The sequence below is a fragment of the Trachemys scripta genome, chromosome 1, assembly GCF_013100865.1.
Source record: "Trachemys scripta elegans isolate TJP31775 chromosome 1, CAS_Tse_1.0, whole genome shotgun sequence".
In the NCBI taxonomy this organism is placed as follows: domain Eukaryota; kingdom Metazoa; phylum Chordata; order Testudines; family Emydidae; genus Trachemys; species Trachemys scripta.
This window is the reverse complement of record NC_048298.1, coordinates 126168141-126186814: the sequence shown is the minus strand read 5'-3', so window position 1 is coordinate 126186814 and position 18674 is coordinate 126168141. Positions and strand designations below refer to the sequence as shown.

Genomic DNA, 18674 nt, shown 5'->3' with positions numbered 1-18674 from the left:
GCTGTCTCTCCCTGGCAGCCGGAGCCCTGGAACTGGGGAAAGTCGCCTCTTTCTCTGACTGCCGCTGGCCTGCACGTCCCAAATTCTCCCCACTCTCTCTTCTCACCTCACTGCCCCCTGCCAACTACCCCCTATTCCCCCCAAGGCCACCACCTCACCTTACATGTGTGTCTCCTCCAGAGTCCAGGCACCTGATTAGTGGGTCCATGCCTTCATTCTCTCGTGTGTGGCCACCCAGGTGCACACCTTAAAAGGAACTATCCGCAGACCACCTGAATGGAGCTCACGGACTACTGTCGAGAACCTCTGCCCTAGGGCAACTCCCCTGCCAAACTTCAAGTCCCTGTTTTAAACCATGGAGGTGCTAGAACTTCACAACAAAACTTATAAGATTTTTTAAAAACACAGGCAAAACAATTTATTTTTCCCTACCTTCTTGGAAACAGTTGAAGCATTTTAGTTAAAAATTCCTCCCATTCCTGAGCAAAAAAAAAAAAAAATCACTAAACTAAAAAACATCTCCTCCTGAGGCAGACACCTGGCATGGGAAATTTCAGTTCAAATGATTAAAATTTGGCAAAGTTATAAGCAGCTGAAAATAGGGTTTTATAACACTGGTCTACAATTTTTGAGAAGTCGTCTGCTTCAGAGATAAAATGTGCTATTTATTATGTATTTTGATGTGCTGAATTCAAATATGACAATTAAAACAACTGATTGGCTACTGTTTCTAAGATATTTAAGGTTTTACATTTCATGTCTATGTATATTGTGTAGATAGTAGAGTTTTAATCATAAATTGTAAACCTAGGTCTTTTCATGTGTTTATGGTTGCTTTACATGATAATATTTCACCTGTCCTGTTTATGTAACACTTTAAAAATCAGCAAAAGGGTTAAATAAAATAAAATAGTAAATAAAAATTACTATGAAACAAACTGGGCGTATAGCTGATGGAATGTTTGGATAATGCACAGTCCACTTTTTCTTCTTTGACACACCTTTCCCAACTGGAGGCACCATGCAGAAGTAACAATTGCTGGTATGATCTGTTGGCTCTCTCCAAATCATTGGCACTGCAAAAGGCATAGGTTTCCTTTTCCTGTTCAACCACTGGCGAAGATTTGTTGCACAAGTGTTGCAGCATATGTGTGGGGCCCACCTCTTGTCCTGATCTCCAATTTTGCAGCCAAAATAAAGGTGATAGGCTTTCTTAACCATAGTGGTTATACTGTGCTTTTGTGATGCAAAAGTCACTTCACCACAAACATAGCAGAAGTTATCTGCACTGTTCACACAAGTACGAGGCATCTCTGCTCACTTTGGCTAAACAGAAATGTGTCCCTTTGCAAAATCAAACACTGACAAATAAGAGAGAATGACACTATGATTTCTAGAGCTGATCTAGGGCAATTTGTTCAGCAGAGTGATGTAAGCTTCGTTATGATTGCATCATCCATGACTTCTAGGAATAACATGATGCAATTCATATCATGTATGATGCAATACCAGCTTCAGATTGCATCATTCATTGTTTTGCCTAAAAAGCAAGTACTCTCCAAACCCAGTCATAGATTTATTCATAGATCCAGTCAAAGATGTATTTTAGTCATTTCTGGTTTAAATTGAGATCCCTTCCCTTTATAACTCACTTATCCTCCACCATTCCCAAGTCAAGGGTCGTATATACTGACCCAATAGCATATCTTGAAAACTAGAGCCAATCAACAATTTTAAGCATCATTTTTGTTCTCAGTGACCCAGAATTAGTAAAGTTTGACTACATTTATTTCGGAAGCATTTTGGCTGTAGAGCAGTGTAATGGGAAGAGTCGGGCAACCTTAATAGTTGGAGATGCTCCCAACATCACCTCTGTTAAACGTAAAGAATGCAAATGCACATCCAACTTGCTTCTATACATAAAATTGTAGTGTCAGGGCATAGGAGTGTTTCAGATCAGATAGATTATCCTCTTTCTTATATTGGATTGGCTTATGGAGTATGGATAATTTTCTATTTAATTAAAATATATTCTTGAAAGACATACTCTAAATGACTGTAATTACAAGGAAGTTTTCTAAGAAGAGTTGTTTATGTATGATAGTTAATCCAAGTACATGTTTTGAAAGGACAGCTTAAAAAAACATAGTCATAATATTGTAAGTCATAACTCAAAAAGGGCATGAGGAAATTCCATAATTACAAGGTTAGCCTCAAGATTTAAATGAGGTCAGAAATTTGACTCATTGGCTCTGCTCTGAATTTTTCCTGGGTTAAATGGGAGAATTGGATAAAGTAGTGATGGGGTGAATCATTTTTGTAAGCTCATCCCATAATTTTAAATTCCATTCTTTTTAAATGCATTTTTAGGATTCCTGGTTTACCATAGCAGTATAGTCACTATCATTTGCTATTGCTAAGGGTTCATTAGCATGTCTATTACAAACCTCAGTTTTTAATATTATATAAATTTTCTATAATTGCTTGCTATGGGCTAAGAGCTGTCATGCTCATTCATCTTGGGAATGCATTATTTTTATATAGCCATTTGTAAATTATAGGAGCGCAAACCACCCCTCATGGACACACAAAAAGTAAGCTCACTTATTATACCCTTACTGTCATGGGTTGTGGTCTCATTAGATCTCACAAGCTAAACAGGCCTGGGCCTGATGGGTATTCAGATAAGAGACCTCCAAGGAAAACATAAACTGCTTCAAGAAATGGTGCTGATTGTTCAGTAGGTGGCACTTTTTCCCTCCAAATCAGAACTTGAATCAATGCTACAGTATGGTGTTAAGGTGTGCTATGTCGTTGAAGATGCTATCTTTCAGGTGAGATGTGCTCATTTCTTTATTGTACATATTTGTGCTAATCTTGTACCCTCTAACACCAAACAAATCTCAAAAAGTCCAGTGATTCACCATGAAGAGGCTTCCAAAAATTTGGCAAATTTACCCAAATCTCTCTGGAAATCTGAGAAGAGAGGTTTGTTGTAAAATGTTTAATACTTCCTGACTTTGGATCGGCCACAAAATTGCTTTTGTGCTTCGTGCAGTGTTCTGGGAGTCTGCACAGTGAGAAGCAGCTTTTTTATATGTAAAATTGTATTTGCAAATAATAGTTTTAGTTAAAATTGATATTTCACAGCCTCCTCCTGGCGTCACCTGTTTTGGCACTGTGAAAAATGTGAGCCAAGTTCTTGTGGTACCCAACCTGAGACACTTTAAAGGGGCAGCTTGTTCAGTACACTCTGAAAATCGGACCCCTTTGAAGTGTCTCAAGTTGGACTCTTAAAATGATTAGTCGCTTTTGAAAATCTTGGCCTAAATGCTGAGGTTACAAACCAGCTTCCATGCTGCTTTAATGCTTTCACATTAAAAGAGCGATATAGTGAAATTGTGCCAAACCTGGTGATTCGGATGCACTAAGAGGGTGTGAGAAGGGTTCGAGGAAACTGTTCAGTTATCTTGAGTGCCTGAGCAGTACTGGTTTTCTACTCTACTGATGAACAGCCAATCAGAGGCAGTGCAATCTTGGTGATGATCCCTGGTATCCGTTGTACCCAGGAAGAACTAACCAGTGTATGATTTTAATAACCTCTGGTATAATTTCAATAACCTATGCAGATACATTTTCAAACATTTTACATTCCTTTGCATTACAACTCACTGTTGCACCACTTTCATCCAAAAGGGAAGTGCCATGGTCCAAAATACAACAGCATTATCCGCAGCTTGACCTTAATTCTTCAAGAAAATTAAAGGTTAAGACATATATTTACTTTCTGTCATTCATCCTTACAGGACCTTAACTGACTAGCCAAACAAAGAAGCTAGTACATATATGTATTTTACTACTGCAGCTAGTACAGATTTCATGAGAAATGCTGCGCTCTGCTCTATAGTTTGACTTATGTTTTATACATGAGAGCAGTCTTGGTAGATAGGTTTATATACTGATTTGTATCAACCTTAGTAGAAAATATAGTAAGTATTTAAATATGGGATTCAGGTAAAAATTCTGTCTCTCACTATATAAATGGATACCCATACAGCATAACAAAAGAAACGCCTTAGAGCGAAAACCATCTCTGAAACAAACACAGACATGTTTGTATGCACTAGCATGTGCATAGTATGAAACAGAGAGGAAGCTTGGTCTGGTGGTTAGCTGGCACGTGAGCGACCAGACTTCCTGTGTGGGATGGGGCAAGTCACTTAGGGCTTGTTTGGGGCCCAGTTAGTGCATGGCAAGCTGGGGTGTAATTCTATAGTGCACTAACTGGTTGGGTGGACCCTGCTGCCATATACCAAAAGTTCCTTAGTGCGCTTTGACCTACATAGGTCAGTGCATACTAGGGAACTTTTAGTACTCAGTAGCAGGGTCCACACAGCCAGTTACTGCACGTCAGGCTAATGCACTGTAGATTTACACCCCAGCTCGCTGTGCACTAACTTGTCCTTAGTCTCTCTGTGCTCCAATTGTAAAATGGAGATACTTCCCTGCATCATGGGAGAGTTAGGATAAATATATTAAAGATTGCAAATGCTCAGATACTGTTGTAATAGGGGATATAATATTACGAGGTACACTTTGGAAATTGATAATTTAATAGTATGTGATAAGATTGAGGTTTTCAAAGCCACCTAAGGGATTTGGATGCTCAATTTTCATTAGTATTAATGAGTAGGTGAAGCCATATGGGAGGCCACTTCCCTTAAACCCACCACACAACCTTTATCTTTTTAAAGTCAGGGCACTAAAGCATGAGAGGGAGGGGGAGTGTGGACAAAGAAAAAAAATTACAGAGCTTGTAGATCTAACAAGACTCACACCAAACATCAGGCCAAGCACTTTGTATGTATGTTTTCCTCCTTTCTCCCCACCTCTTATCTGTTTTTTATATACATAGGGTGATTTTCTATTGCCTTGGCCCTTTGTCTGGCCAACTGGGTATAAAATGCTACTTAATCAGAATTCTCCTCTCACTCACACTGGAGACAGCGTTTTACGCCCACTCTGCATTTACTTTGCAAAGGGGTAAACGACTCCTGTAGGTGCAAGAGAGTGAAAAATTAGACCAGTACATTGTAAGCTCCTTCTGGCAAGGAACTGCTGTCTTGTGTGCTAATAAAACCATGAACATAAATTTGGATGCTTAATATATAATTGATCAAAAATGAAGAGCTCATTCTAGGCAGCAGTAGTGAAACCTCGGGTGTTTGCCTAATATTCGGTGTGCAAAAAAATGAGTGCAGTTTTTTATAATCTAATTGCATATATATATGCTTCAGCAGCATTATATCTTCCTGTCCTCAGACCTTGCAGAGTTGAAGTTTGTACACTGCTGGCCTGTAGCCTCAACCCAGGAAGGAGTGACACCACTTGCTGGGGCCAGGAGCGCCACCAGCTTTTCTGCCGCCCTAGGCGGCGGAAGGTCCTGCCCTGAAATGCCGCCCCGCCATAGAGGCGGTGGAAGGTCCCGCCGCTGAAATAGCGCCACGGTCGCTGCCCCCCAAATTGTAGCACCCTAGGCGACCACCTAGGTCGCCTAATGGGTCACGCTGGCCCTTGCTGGTTCTGGCCGCTTTCTCTAAACTTCTTCCTCATAAAACTTGTGCAGCCCATCTATCATCCCTTCCCCTGAATCCTGGGTCTTCTGTAGGGGCCTGTCTATTCCTTTCAGTTTTCCACTCTCCAGGCCACTTGCCTGAGAGTCATTCCCTGCTCCAGGGACAACCTGCTTCCTGTAGCTCTTGGCCCAGGAGCCTCCCTGAGCCTGGCAGCTCTCTACCCAAACTGAGCCACAGGCCTTTATAATTGCCTGATCCCTAGCTGATTTCTCTTGGCCCGGAGGTAGCTGATTTATTACAGATGAGGCTAGGCCCATTTCCCTTTAAAGAGCTAGCCACCCTGTGACAAGGATCTATGATGGGGGCTGAATAAACAGGTGTCCTATGTTCATCATCTTCCTTTCTTTGCCCAGAAACCAGTGGGCAAGACATTATTGGCACTCTGTGCCCATCTGTACTTTTGATCCTGCCCCAACCAGCAGGCATTCAGGTACTGTGCTTAAGAGCTGCAGGAAGGTGACAGGGAGTACAGAGGCACTGCTTCAGGCTGCAGTAATCACTCAGTTCACAAAGTTTAGTGGTTTGAACCCTTGCTTGTTTGGGGTGGGGCAAACTCCTCGAATGGAACCATCTGATGGAAACTTTGTGAGGCAGAACCTCAGTGAGTTTCCAGGCCTCTCTGTGGGTTTTGATGTGTGTAAAGGAAATAGTCTGAGGACGGGTAAAGACTTCAAGATTTAGCTCTAGTATTTCCTGCATTTTCAGAAGTTTCAGCCCATGTCTTAAATACACCATTGCTGAGTTTCACTCTTTCAATTAATCTACAAAAAATATATTGGTCTAGAACAGGGGCGGGCAAACTTTTTGGCCTGAGGGCCGCATCGGGTTTCAGAAATTGTATGTGCCTCGCCAAACAGCCAGGCATGGCCTAGCCCCTGCCCCCATCTGACCCCCCCGCCCGCTTCTCGCCCCCTGATGGCCCCCCCGGGACCCCTGCCCCATCCATTCCCCCTGCTGTCTGTCCTCTGACCACCCCCGGACCTCCAGCCCCTAACTGCCCCCTGCCACCCCATCCAACCCCCCCTCTCCTTCCTGACTGCCCCCCGCCACCGGGACCCCTGCCCCATCCAGCCTTCTCCCTGACCACCCCAGAACCCCCACCCCCATTCAACCCCCCTGTTCTCTGCCCTCTGACCGCCCCCACCCCTATGCACACCCCCGGCCCCTGACCATCTCCCGAACTCCCCTGCCCTCTATCCAACCCCCCTCCACCATTCCCTGCCCCCTTACCATGCTGCCTGGAGCACCGGTGGCTGGAGGCGCGGCTGCACCAGGACAGGGAACCGCACCACCTGGCTGGACCCAGCCACGCACCGCACAGCACAGAGTACCAGGTCAGGCTGGGCTCTGCAGCCGCGCTACCCCAAGAGCTCGCATTCCCGCTGCCCGGAGCATTGTGCCAGTGAGCTGAGGCTGTGGGGGAGGGGCTGGGGCCTAGCCTCCCGGGCCAGGAGCTCAGGGGCCGGGCAGAACGGTCTGGCCCATGGGCCATAGTTTGCCCACCTCTGGTCTAGGATGTAGTGTATCTCTAATTCAGTGTATTGCCCAGTAAGTAGTTTTGCTACAGGTGTCACACTCTATGATTTGTTTTTGCTGGAGTGCAGATTACAGGGGAGTCGCATCTTATGCGGGGGGTTAGGTTCTGAAGTCAGCGCGTAAGGCGAAAATCGCGTATAGTCAAACGCTCATTAAGTGAAATGGTGGGCGGAATCGCCCGCACAACAGGTACAGTATTTAAATTGTTATTTTTCTCTTTTTTGTTTTGTTTTGCCGAGTGCGTATAGTTAAAACCGCGTAAGTTAAATGCGCCTATTATGCAACACCACTGTATTTGAACTTCAAGCAGCGATAGCGTTTCACAGAACTGCAGGAGGACTCTAGAATAATTTTTACTGGGGCAAAATGTAGGTTAAAAGGCTAGAAACATATTTTTTTAATGAAAGCTGGTATTCTCACCTAATCACATGTTTCCAGGAACTGCAAGAAAAGCTCAAAATATCACAAGACATGATAAAATCATGTGTGTTGGAAACTCTGAAATAATGCTAGTCCACGGGTGGCTCCGGAGTCATGTGCGGCTCTTCAGAAGTTAATATGTGGCTCCTTGCATAGGTGCCAACTCCGGGGTTGGAGCTACAGGCACCAACTTTCCAATGTGCCAGTGGTGCTCACTGCTCAACACCCGGCTCTGCCCCAGGTCCTGACCCCACTCCACCCCTTCCCCACAGCCTGCTGTGCCCTCGCTCCTTCCTCTTCCGCCCTCCCTCTCCCCCCCGAGCCTCCTGCACGCTGTGAAACAGCTGCTTGTGGCAGGTGGGAGGGAGAGGGAGTTGCTGATCGGTTGGGCTGCCGGCGGGCAGGAGGCACTGGAGGCAGGAGTGGGGGAGCTGATACGGGGGCTGCTGACATATTACGGTGGCTTTTTGGCAATGTACACTGGTAAATTCTGGCTCCTTCTCAGGCTCAGGTTGGCCACTCCTATGCTAGTTGTTTAGAACTGATCAAATAATTATGGAATTTTTGTATGTGGATTGTTACTATTGGGCAATAACAGATGCTCCATTCAACACTCTGGTTGCACCTGTTAAACATACACATATAAATAAACAAATCAGATCAAATCAAATAACCAAATGGCTGCATAAATATAATTAAGTTTTTGGGGTTAACCTCCCTGTACCACTGCTAAACAACCCCACCCAACACCATCACAGCCAAAGACGGAAATCATTGCTATTTAGCATGTCTTGAAGGTTTAGCAAATTCAAGTTTTTATGGATCAGGGCTGTTGGTTTTAAATGCTCAGAACCCTCATGGAGAATGCCCTGCTAGCCACCCCCTCTCTCTAATAACAAAGGGGTTTCAGCTCTGGCACCTCCATTCACTGCAGCAGTATGCCAAGGGAAGAGAAGTGGTCTCTTGGATTGTAGGCCTAATTGCTGACAGAAAGTTTTGCTTACTCTACTGTACTGGAGCCCTGGTGGGATGCATAAGTTCAATGTGTATGTGCTGGAATTGTGGAAGTGAATCAAAGGAGTAATGCTTTAGTTTTGTGAGGCTACATGAAAACATCTCAACCAATACTATGTATATGTTTTCCATTAGATCCTAAAATTTATATACTGGGGATAGTTCAGCTGTGAATAAAGATCACAATATGTTAATAAAATTACTAAGTGGATAATTGGTTAAAAACTGTGAATCAATAAAAAGTATCCGCGTCTCATTGATTTGGGAAAATTAGAAAAGATTACTTGCCAGTGAAATGACAGGTATGAAAAGATTCAGTAACTGTGATAGTCTCTTGGAGGTCAGTGACAGAATGAAAGTAGTGTGATTACAAATCTGTTTTATTATGTATTCTGAGTATTTAATGTTAATGTCATGTATTTGCTTGCATTTAAAATCTATCACTGGGCTTCTCTAAGTGAATAATGTTTCAGAATGTGGAGATTATCAAACATTTGAGGTCAGGAAGGTTGAACTTGCTTTTTTTTTCTGGGGCAAGAACTCAAGTTAAATCAGTTTTTCTTGATGCTTTGGCATGATATGTATCGTGTGTAGGCCTCTCATGAAACCTAAGTCAGATGATCAAAATGCTTCCTTGGAAGTACCATCAAGTTATTTCTTGGAAACATAAGGGTGGATGAGGTTTTTAATTCAATTTAATGTACTCATAACAAATAAAGTTACAGTGCTCGAGGGCCAACAATTTGTTCATTGGCAGAGATGTCACTTCTATGATGATATAAGGCAGGGAAATTGGCATTAAACCATTCTTCCGCTAGAAAGTCTTCATCAATGTCATGTCCCGGCACATATCTCTAGATTCATGGAATCAAATATCTGCTTGAGCTTGAGTTACCCTCTCAGAGAGCATATTTGCAGCTTTCATGGGTGAAAAGAATTGTTTTTGGTCTTCACCCACCTGAAGAAATGTCTGACCCAAAAGCAATAGTTCTTTTACATTTGGTGTATAAGAGAGACAGCCTCCAGCTCAGAGTAAGATAATTTTCTGAAAAGTTCCCTGGTTCTTGAAACCTGCTTTGTTTTCCAGCTAAATGTTCAGCTTGTGCCTCACAGTGACATTGTAATAGAGTGGTTATCTCTGTAACATGTGTTTCCTATGCAGAAAAGATTAGGTAAATTGTACTGCTTGATTTTACTTCTCAGCTGTTCAGAGTGGATGATAAAGGAAATATCATCTGGCTTTTTTGATTTGCTAGAAATCCTGTGTGATAGACTAATCACTTCTTTGACCTCAAGTTATTCCTCTCCAATTTAGGTTTATTATAGATAACTGCCTAACCTTTCCTTCAAATCTACAAATCCGTAATTAATTCTGTGTACAACACAGACTATTAGTGGACTTTTGCCTTATGGGCCCATTAAAGAATTTGAAATCCCTCAGATGACATTGTCCATTTAGCCCTTAACTTATCAGTGGCATTTCCTGTTGGCCTAAATACATCCCCAATTAAATCACATGCCTCAGCCTTGAGCCTGTGTTTTACTTAGGTAGTTCTACTGCTTAGGGCTTTCTCTCTTTTGTTCATTTTTTTTTAAAAGAAAGACTTTCAGACTGGGAAAAGCTTTCAGACATGCCAGACTTAAATCCTGCTTGCTGTTGAGGGACTACAGAGGCCCAAAACTCAGGGGAACTACCATGATTAAGCTGCGCAGGGGCTGGAAGTGCCCAGTCCAGGGACACCACAGTTCCTGACCCTGGCTGTGACTCATTCCACAGGAACTCGAGAGAGCTAAGAGGGGAGACAAGGACTTAACTAGTCCTTATTCACAAACCTCTGATGGGGAACATAGTGGGTAATAGTTACTCACTCCTAAGGCATGTGGGCTGAGGTAGCAGCAGCGGACTGGCTGCATAGGCGTTCTGCTCTGATTTGATTCCAGGCTGGAAGGGAAATTATTCTTTCCCTCTTATCCTTATACACAGCCAGTTTCCTTGAGCTCTGTCAGGAGGGTGAGGATATCAGCCTTTAATTATAGATCCTTTCTCTTGTTTTTCATAATTTGGCTTGTGCCTTGGCAAATCAGGGCTACTTTTTCCCAGACAGTGGAGGAATGGAAATAATAGAGCAATCTTCCATTTTCTTGCTTCAAATTTGCTTCAGTGTAAAAGTGATTCTTCCAGAGAGTTCTGGAAGATTTTTGTCGTCTTCTATCTCTGTGCCCTGTGTTTAGACTGTTATGGTATATTGTAGTCTACTTCAGACCTTTTACATTTAGTGCCCTTTGGTTTTTAAAATATTGCTAGATGAAGAATGAAGATGAAATGCTCTGTCTCCTGCTTTACGGTGGCCACTCAGTTTTTCCCATAAAAGGACTCTTCATATTGATCACTCAGATTTGAATCTGCCTTAAAAAATAAATAAATGAATTGTAAAAACACATTCCTCCAAATCCTGAAAAATGCATCATCCCCTTGGGAAAAAAAGATGGTGGTGAGGAATTGCCATATAGGTTTAGTGCCTAATGCTCTGTTGTTTCAGCCACAAATTTAGGATGCTGGATTGACTTTGATAATGGAAGGACATCTGCATGCTGTACTCTCCCTATGATGTTTATGCTCTCTCTGTTCTGAGTACAGGAAGAATACCGATATTTACAAAAATTTTATATACTGCCGACTCACTAGTGCAGAGCAGAAGAATGTGGATGACATGTCTAATTTTCAGATCCACAGTACCAGCATTGATATTATCCTTTTAAAATTTTTGTGAAATCTTTACAGAGAGGATTCACATGAACCTTTTGTTAAGATAAGATGTCCATCTGGCTCTTTCCATATGACCACTATTAAAACAGTGGGGTCAAGACACCCCATTGTTCTCGGCTTTCTTCTCCTGCGTTTGAGTGAATGATCTCTTTTACACCAAGATAGTTTGTAAAGGTCTATAATTCTCAGGAGCCTGTTCTTTGTCTTGCTTTTTGTGAATTAAGGACTCCCCGTATGTTTTATCATTAAGAATCAGTCTCCTTCACTTGACAGTTTCCTCCCATGAACTGAAAGGGCAATTTCCAACCATTCAAAAATTATTTAAAATTTATTACATTTCTTTGTGCAAGGAACTTTTCTAGTATCAGATTTTATAAGGCTTTTTCATGGAATGCTGGTGAATCAGGGCTTTCTCCAGTGGGATGTGTGTACAGTTGGAACTGTAGCTTGACCCATAATAGCTTGGCAGGTGATCTGTGAATGCTTATATTTTTGTTTCCCAGCAGACTGGAAATGTGGTGATCACAAAGAGGCTTATTGAAATTAATGGGAACATACCTCTCAACTGCTGCTTATTAGGAGGAATGTTCCTTATTTTAGATACAAGCCTGGAATTCTTTCACTATTATTGTTGTAAATTGTTTATACCAGAAATGTGTGATCATAAAGCTAAGATACTAGATGCTGTTTATGCTAAAATATTTACTCCAGGTCACTTATAGCTTCAAGCAATATTAATTTTCCCGGGCATTTTGAGTCTTGATTCCATACCTTGTCCCATGTTTGGCCGTCAAAAGGCTGAGGTGAGAATGATCAGGAGAAAGACATGAGGAATATTTCATGGATTTCTTTGTGAGTGACCTTGCAAGTCTGCTTTTAATCCTATCTTAAAATGGGCTGACTACTGACCTAGCATTTCCAGCCACAAGGGATGTTTTTACTTAGGGAAGAACCTTAAGCAACGATGACCAGCAGGCACTGTTGTTTGTAACATTTAATCAGTCTTCCATTCTATTCAGAGATCATAAGTCCCTAGTGCCAATTATTATAGAAACTATTTTTCTTGTTTAATTTTAATTTTGTTTTTCCTCCTCTAGGGAAAAGTCTAGGCTGGAACAGCCATTACTTTTGTGAACAGCCAGCCATTACTTTAGTGTGTCGTCAGCCTAATATGTGTTTGGCTTTTTAAAAAATTCCTCTTATATGAGTGTGTCTAAAATCAAGTGGTAAATTGTCATAAGAGCCTATGTTACTGTGGTATGTTTTATATTTGACTAATATATTATGTGTAGATGGATGACCTAGCATATAAACAATCAAGTCTCTTTAATGTTGAAAGCATTACATTCACAGATTGGAAAATTCATAGTAAGCCTAACTTTTTGCAAATTTAGTTTTCAAGAATAAGCATCTACTCTTCATAAACACTCTATTTACACAGCAGGGTAGCTGAGACAGCAATAGTCCCAGGGATCAGGACCCCATGCAGCTTATACTGGTGGCATGCAATTTATTGCAGTCTGCTCTGCTGGCTCACTTCACTTTCTTTATCTCACATCTTTATTCTGCCTACAAAGATGTACAGTAGGTGGAATCTGTCAGGCATGAAGCCAGCAGGCAATGTGAAAGTGGAGACTGCTGGCGTCAGATTGATTAAGCCTGTGCACGTGTCTGCAGAAAGGAGACATCAGGTTTAATCACTCTGCCTGAATTTCTTTCTGTTCCTTTCTCTTGGAGATAAATGTCTTGTGAAATGTCTTGTGCAGTGCACAGTAGGAGCACTCCTGTAAGGCAGAAAAGTAATAAAGGATGGAAACATATTTTTTCTTATCGTTCTGTTATTGGCAGAGATATGTAAAGTTTGAAAGAAGAATGTGCATCAGATTTGCTAAAAAATTTCCTAAGCACAATTAGTAGTGAATAATAAATGTTACTTATTTCATTAGATAAAAGCTTAATGACTATCCCTTGTCTCAACAGCAACTTTTTGGAGCTGCTACCCTTAGCAATTCTCAGTTGTTGACAACTCTAGTCTTTGTTGTTTGTGCTAGAAGCCTTGAAAGTACTTTGGTTCTAGGCGCTTTTGAGGGCAATTGGACACTTATTTTTTTAAAAAAAATTAATTTTGTTTCCAACTTTAGAGATCTCTAGTCTACCAAGGCTGTGCTTGAAGCATAAAATACAGCATATATTTATTATACAAAAAAACAACAACAGGAATTGACTAAATGTGTAGCACTATCTGGTAATTAAAGCACTCTGTCATGTCTGTACATAAATGTGGGGATAAGAAAAGATGAACATAAAAGATAAGGGAGAAAGAGGAAAGGAATGTCAATGCTAAAATGAAGACAAGAATTAACCATTGTCATGTGCTTGAAATTAAGACCACAAATGCCTTTCAGATCAGTCCTCATTTTTTGTAAGTGGTAACCTGTGCTCTTCCCTTTCCGTTGAGAAAAGAAAATAAAAACTCGGCAGTTGCTTATTATTCAAATCTCTTTAATGGAACAGGTGTCAGGATCTCATAGCATTGGTGTTTTGAGTTGGGAGTGACAAACTCTGATGCCATAGAGTGACTAACTTGTATCTATGAGCCACATGCTACTCTGAAATGCTTTTTGATTTGTCTCTGCATAATATTCAGAACTATAGTCATAAAGTATATGAGGCTCCATGCACCTCTGAGGCCATGCTATGGCAGCTGAGCCTTCATGTACCTCATAGTTTCTTCTATTTTTCCTGATCCAAAGCCCATTGGAGCCCTAAAAAAACATACTGCATTATTTTAAAGTAATTGCCCCCAAACACTGATGTATCAGTATTGTGAACCTTCCTGGTTTGACTATTGATGTTGGATTCTACAGTCGTTTATTTTTTTTAAATAAGGGGTTGCTACAAGCTAAAGGAGACCAGAGACAAAAGACAGGCCCTGGACACAGCAGTAATAATGGAGTGTTTTTCTCTAAGAGGAAGTGAGGGATAAGAACTAAAATGGACAGGCATGCAGGATTTTAATTTTAACTTGCAGATCCTATTAAGTCACAACTATTTGGCTGAATTCCAAAGGTTGGAAATTAAAAGGATTGAACTGAACTGAAATTTCTTTGATAACATCTAGGATTAACTATTGCAACTCCTTGTTTATTGGTCTTCTGGAAGACAGAGTAAACTTTCATTCATTCAATATTCTGCCCTTAACTCATCTTTTGGCTAACAGATAAAACCAAAGCTCTGACCACTTCTGCTCATTATAAATCTTATGACAATTTTGCAGGAGTTAGAGGTGTTAATCCTACTGTCCTAGCCAAACTGCAGCTTGAGTGATTACATTACAGATTTATTTTAGCCTCCAATGCACCCTTAATTGGCTAAGGGATTCACTTCCTGCCCTAAATACTTGTGCAATGTTGCTGAGTGCTGTTAAATAGCTGCCTTGCTTCACTCCAGAGGTTGCTACATGGGTACCTGCATTTCAGTGGTATATAAATTGATTCTTGTAGGTCTGCCTTCAATCACAGTGAATTTGCCACCTACTTTAGTGTAGTTCCTCACCATGTGGAATTTGATGCCCTAGACGTATATTCTTATTTTGATGCAGAGGTTGTATAAATCCCCGCACATAAAAGAAAAGACTATCCTTTGCATAGACTGTAATTATGAGGCCTGAATCAGCATTGCCTTGCTCCAGTTTGACACTAAGGAGACACCACTGGTACCAGTGGAGTTATACCAGCACACAGATAGAGGAACACAGAGGTGAATTCAACCCATAATTTGGTTTCACAAAGAAAGCAGCTGTGTCTTGTTATAATTCATCATTATAAAAATGTTTAAATTATATTCTACAACATTTGTGAAAGCGTGTTCATATATATTACAGAATATAGTTGTTCTGGGGACATAATTAAAACAGTTTAATGCTAAATGGACTGGTATTTATGGTAAAAGTGTTCCTTTACTAGTTTTGCTAAGTGAACACTGTTGCTTTTCCTTTTGGTAGTTGGCTCAGATAGCAGTGTCTGCCTTCACTATTGCTGCTTTTCTCCATAATGCCACAATCCTCTCTCGATGAGCCACAGACCGAAGTAAGCAACTGATCTCCTGCATGCAGGGGTTCCTGAAGCTTGTATAGATCTCAGGGAATCCACTCAGGGCCCTCATTGGGCAGTCAGTCGTACTGAAAGCAGTCTCCTGATTGGCCCTTCTCCTTAGCCCTGCTAACTGTCCCTTGTGAGAGCCTGAGCGGGAATGAAGGGGGCATAGCATCTAAGGCAAGAGGAAGCTCCCCGATCATTTGTTCTCCTCTGGGCTAGCAAGGCTCCTACCTTTGGGCAGGGTGTTATTCCATTGCAACGCAGCCATTTCTAAGCATCTCGTTATTTTATTGAACAATGCGATATTATGTGATGAAAACTGCTAAAGGCTTACCATGAGTATTTTCGTTAAGTAAAATAATCCTTTCAGATTTTGTTAGTGCTGTTCTAATTTCATGGGGCGGAGGGAGAGTTCATATAATTTTGCTATGATTGTTTAATATCTTGTCTTCAAAGCTTAATAGTTTATTAAATTTCCTGAGTTGACAAAGAGGTTTATCAAGTGGTTAAATCTAATTAAAGGTAGTTTACAAACACCACTGGTGCTCCTCTTAAGATATTTAAAAAAAAAAAAAAAAAAGTAGGGATAGAACAGCCAAATGACCATCCATCGTACTAGTAAATGGAGGGTGGAATGATTAATAAGAAGGATCTGTCATGAAAACAAACTGTATCATTTGATGAAAAGGCATTGCCAGGGCCCAAGGGAATTAATCATACAATGTTACATTGGGCGGTGGAGATGGCTCAGCTTCTTTAGCCACTTCTTCTTTTAGAAAGCTGATAAAACAATTGGACTTTCTGCTGCCCATTTTTTATTTCTATGCCTGTAGTGGGTGGAGCATGGGAGAGCTTTGGTTTTGTTTATGACCTCTCTGAACGCCTGTGGACATGGTTTGTTTGTTTGTTTGTTTTAAGATGATATGATCAGAATTAAATTGGGCCACCAAGGATGCCCCTTGATTGGAAGGGTTTCTGATATCAGTGTATTTTTTGCTAGGACTCGGTTATTTCTTTTTTCTTCGGCACTTGTGTAAAGCATATAGTGGGAATCAGGACAGACTTTCATTTAACAAACCAATGCATTGTGTAAAACCAAGTGAGGTCTTGACCTCCAAGTTCTGGACTAACCTGAGACCAGAGCAGCTGGATTAAAGGGAACTGTCAAGGGAAGATCTATGGTTGGGAACGCGGAAAGGTCAGTGCCAAAGTTAATGACCCATGAACAAGCAAGAACATCACAACATAATAATAGCCAAACTGGGTCAAACCAATGGTCTGCTGACAGTGAACAGTGCCAGACGCTTCAGAGGGAATAAACAGGGCAATTATCAAGTGATCCATCCCCTGTTGTCCAGTCCTGGCTTCTGGCAATTGGAGGTTAAGGGGCAACCAGAGCATGTGGTTGCATCCCTGACCATCTTGGCTAATAGTGATTGATGGATCTATCCTCCCATGATCTTATCTAATTATTTTTTGAACCCAATTATACTTCACAACATCCCATGGCAAGGAGTTCCACAGGTTCAACTGTGCATTGTGAAAAGTAGTACTTCCTTTTGTTTGTTTTAAACGTGCTGCCTATTAATTTCATTGGGTGACCCCTAGTTTATATATTATGTGGAGAGGTAAATAATACTTTTTCTCCATGCCATTCATGATTTTATAGACCTCTATCAAATCTCTCCTTAGTCGTCTCTTTTCTAAACTGAACTGTCCCAGTCTTTTGAATCTCTCCTCATATGGAAGCTGTTCCATACTTGTAGTTATTTTTGTTGCCTTTCTCTGTGCCTTTTCCAATTCTAATATGTTTTTTGAGATGGGATGATCAGAACTGCACGCTGTATTCAAGATGTGAGCATACCATGTTTTCTGTATTATCTATCCTTTTTCTAATGGTGGTTAACATTGTTAGCTTTTTTAACTGCCACTGCACTTTGAAATGATGTTTTCAGACAGCTATCCATGATGAGGGCATGTAGGGACAAAATTAGAAAGGCCAAGGCACAAAACGGGATCAAATTATCTAGAGACATAAAGGGTAACAAGAAAACATTCTAAAAATACATTAGAAGCAAGAGGAAGCCCAAGGACAGGGTAGGCCCGTTACTCAATGAGGGGGAGAAAACAATAACAGAAATGGTAGAGGTGCTTAATGACTTCTTTGTTTCGGTTTTCACCAAGAAAGTTGATGGTGATTGGATGTCTAACATAGTGAATGCCAGTGAAAATGAGGTAAGATCAGAGGCTAAAATAGGGAAAGAATAAGTTAAAAATTACTTAGACAAGTTAGATGTCTTCAAGTCACCAGGGCCCAATGAAATGTATTCTAGAATACTCCAGGGGCTGACTGAGGAGATATCTGAGCCATTAGTGATTATCTTTGAAAAGTCATGAAGATGGGAGAGATTCCAGAAGACGGGAAAAGGGCAAATATAGTACCAATCTACAAAAAGGGAAATCAGTGGCTCTGTTTCCAGATGAGGAGCATTACTATTATGGGAGTAGTGCTGCTGCAGTTCCCAACACAAGTTTATTGATAATAGATAATTTTCTATTTGTCTTGCTTCCAAAATAATTTAATGTAATAGTTAATTTGACACATGTTTTTAAACATATGATTAGGAGTATATCAGGGGGCTTCTGGGATAAAAACAGTGGAAGGGGATTGGATGGCTAAGACATTAATGAGTTATAGAGCCTTTCACCCCTAAGTCCTCTGGTTCAGATGTAGCCTATGTTACCACCTTCCACTTGTTCAATAGCTTAAATGAATCAATATTTTGGTCACAGTCCTGGTCTCCATTTTCAAGTGTTTCCTTATAGCTAAACCTACCACCACCCGGGAATCTCAACAAAGAGGTGAAGGATTGAATGTGCATGGAGACTGATGTATCCTTTTACCTTCTAAATGTGGCCTCTTCAGGTAGATGGGAGAAACTCCACTCTCCAGGGCTGTCAATCCAGTACCTTTTACTAGTGCTAAATTCTAACTCTCAGAGACACATGAAATATTAACTGCAACTCTGTCACAAACTGTTATTTACAGATCTGCTTTATGGCTGCTGTTACGATGATGCAACTTGGGTGGTAAGGAAGTACAGAATCCTATGGCTTGTGAAATCTGTGCACTTTGGTTGGGGTTTGGTTAGGCCAGAGTATTGTTATAATTATGCAACATTCAGACGATTTATTTGACCTTTG

General features: G+C 41.1%; 1 protein-coding gene across 1 annotated transcript in view; it reads left to right on the top strand.

Annotated features, from left to right (window-relative positions):
* LOC117871880 (potassium voltage-gated channel subfamily KQT member 1-like) overlaps positions 1–18674 on the top strand; it is a 466257-nt gene that overhangs the window by 352583 nt on the left and 95000 nt on the right. The window contains exon 19 of the mRNA XM_034759710.1: positions 13515–13523. Coding sequence (XP_034615601.1) covers positions 13515–13523 — 9 coding nt within the window. The remainder of the gene's footprint in view (positions 1–13514; positions 13524–18674) is intronic.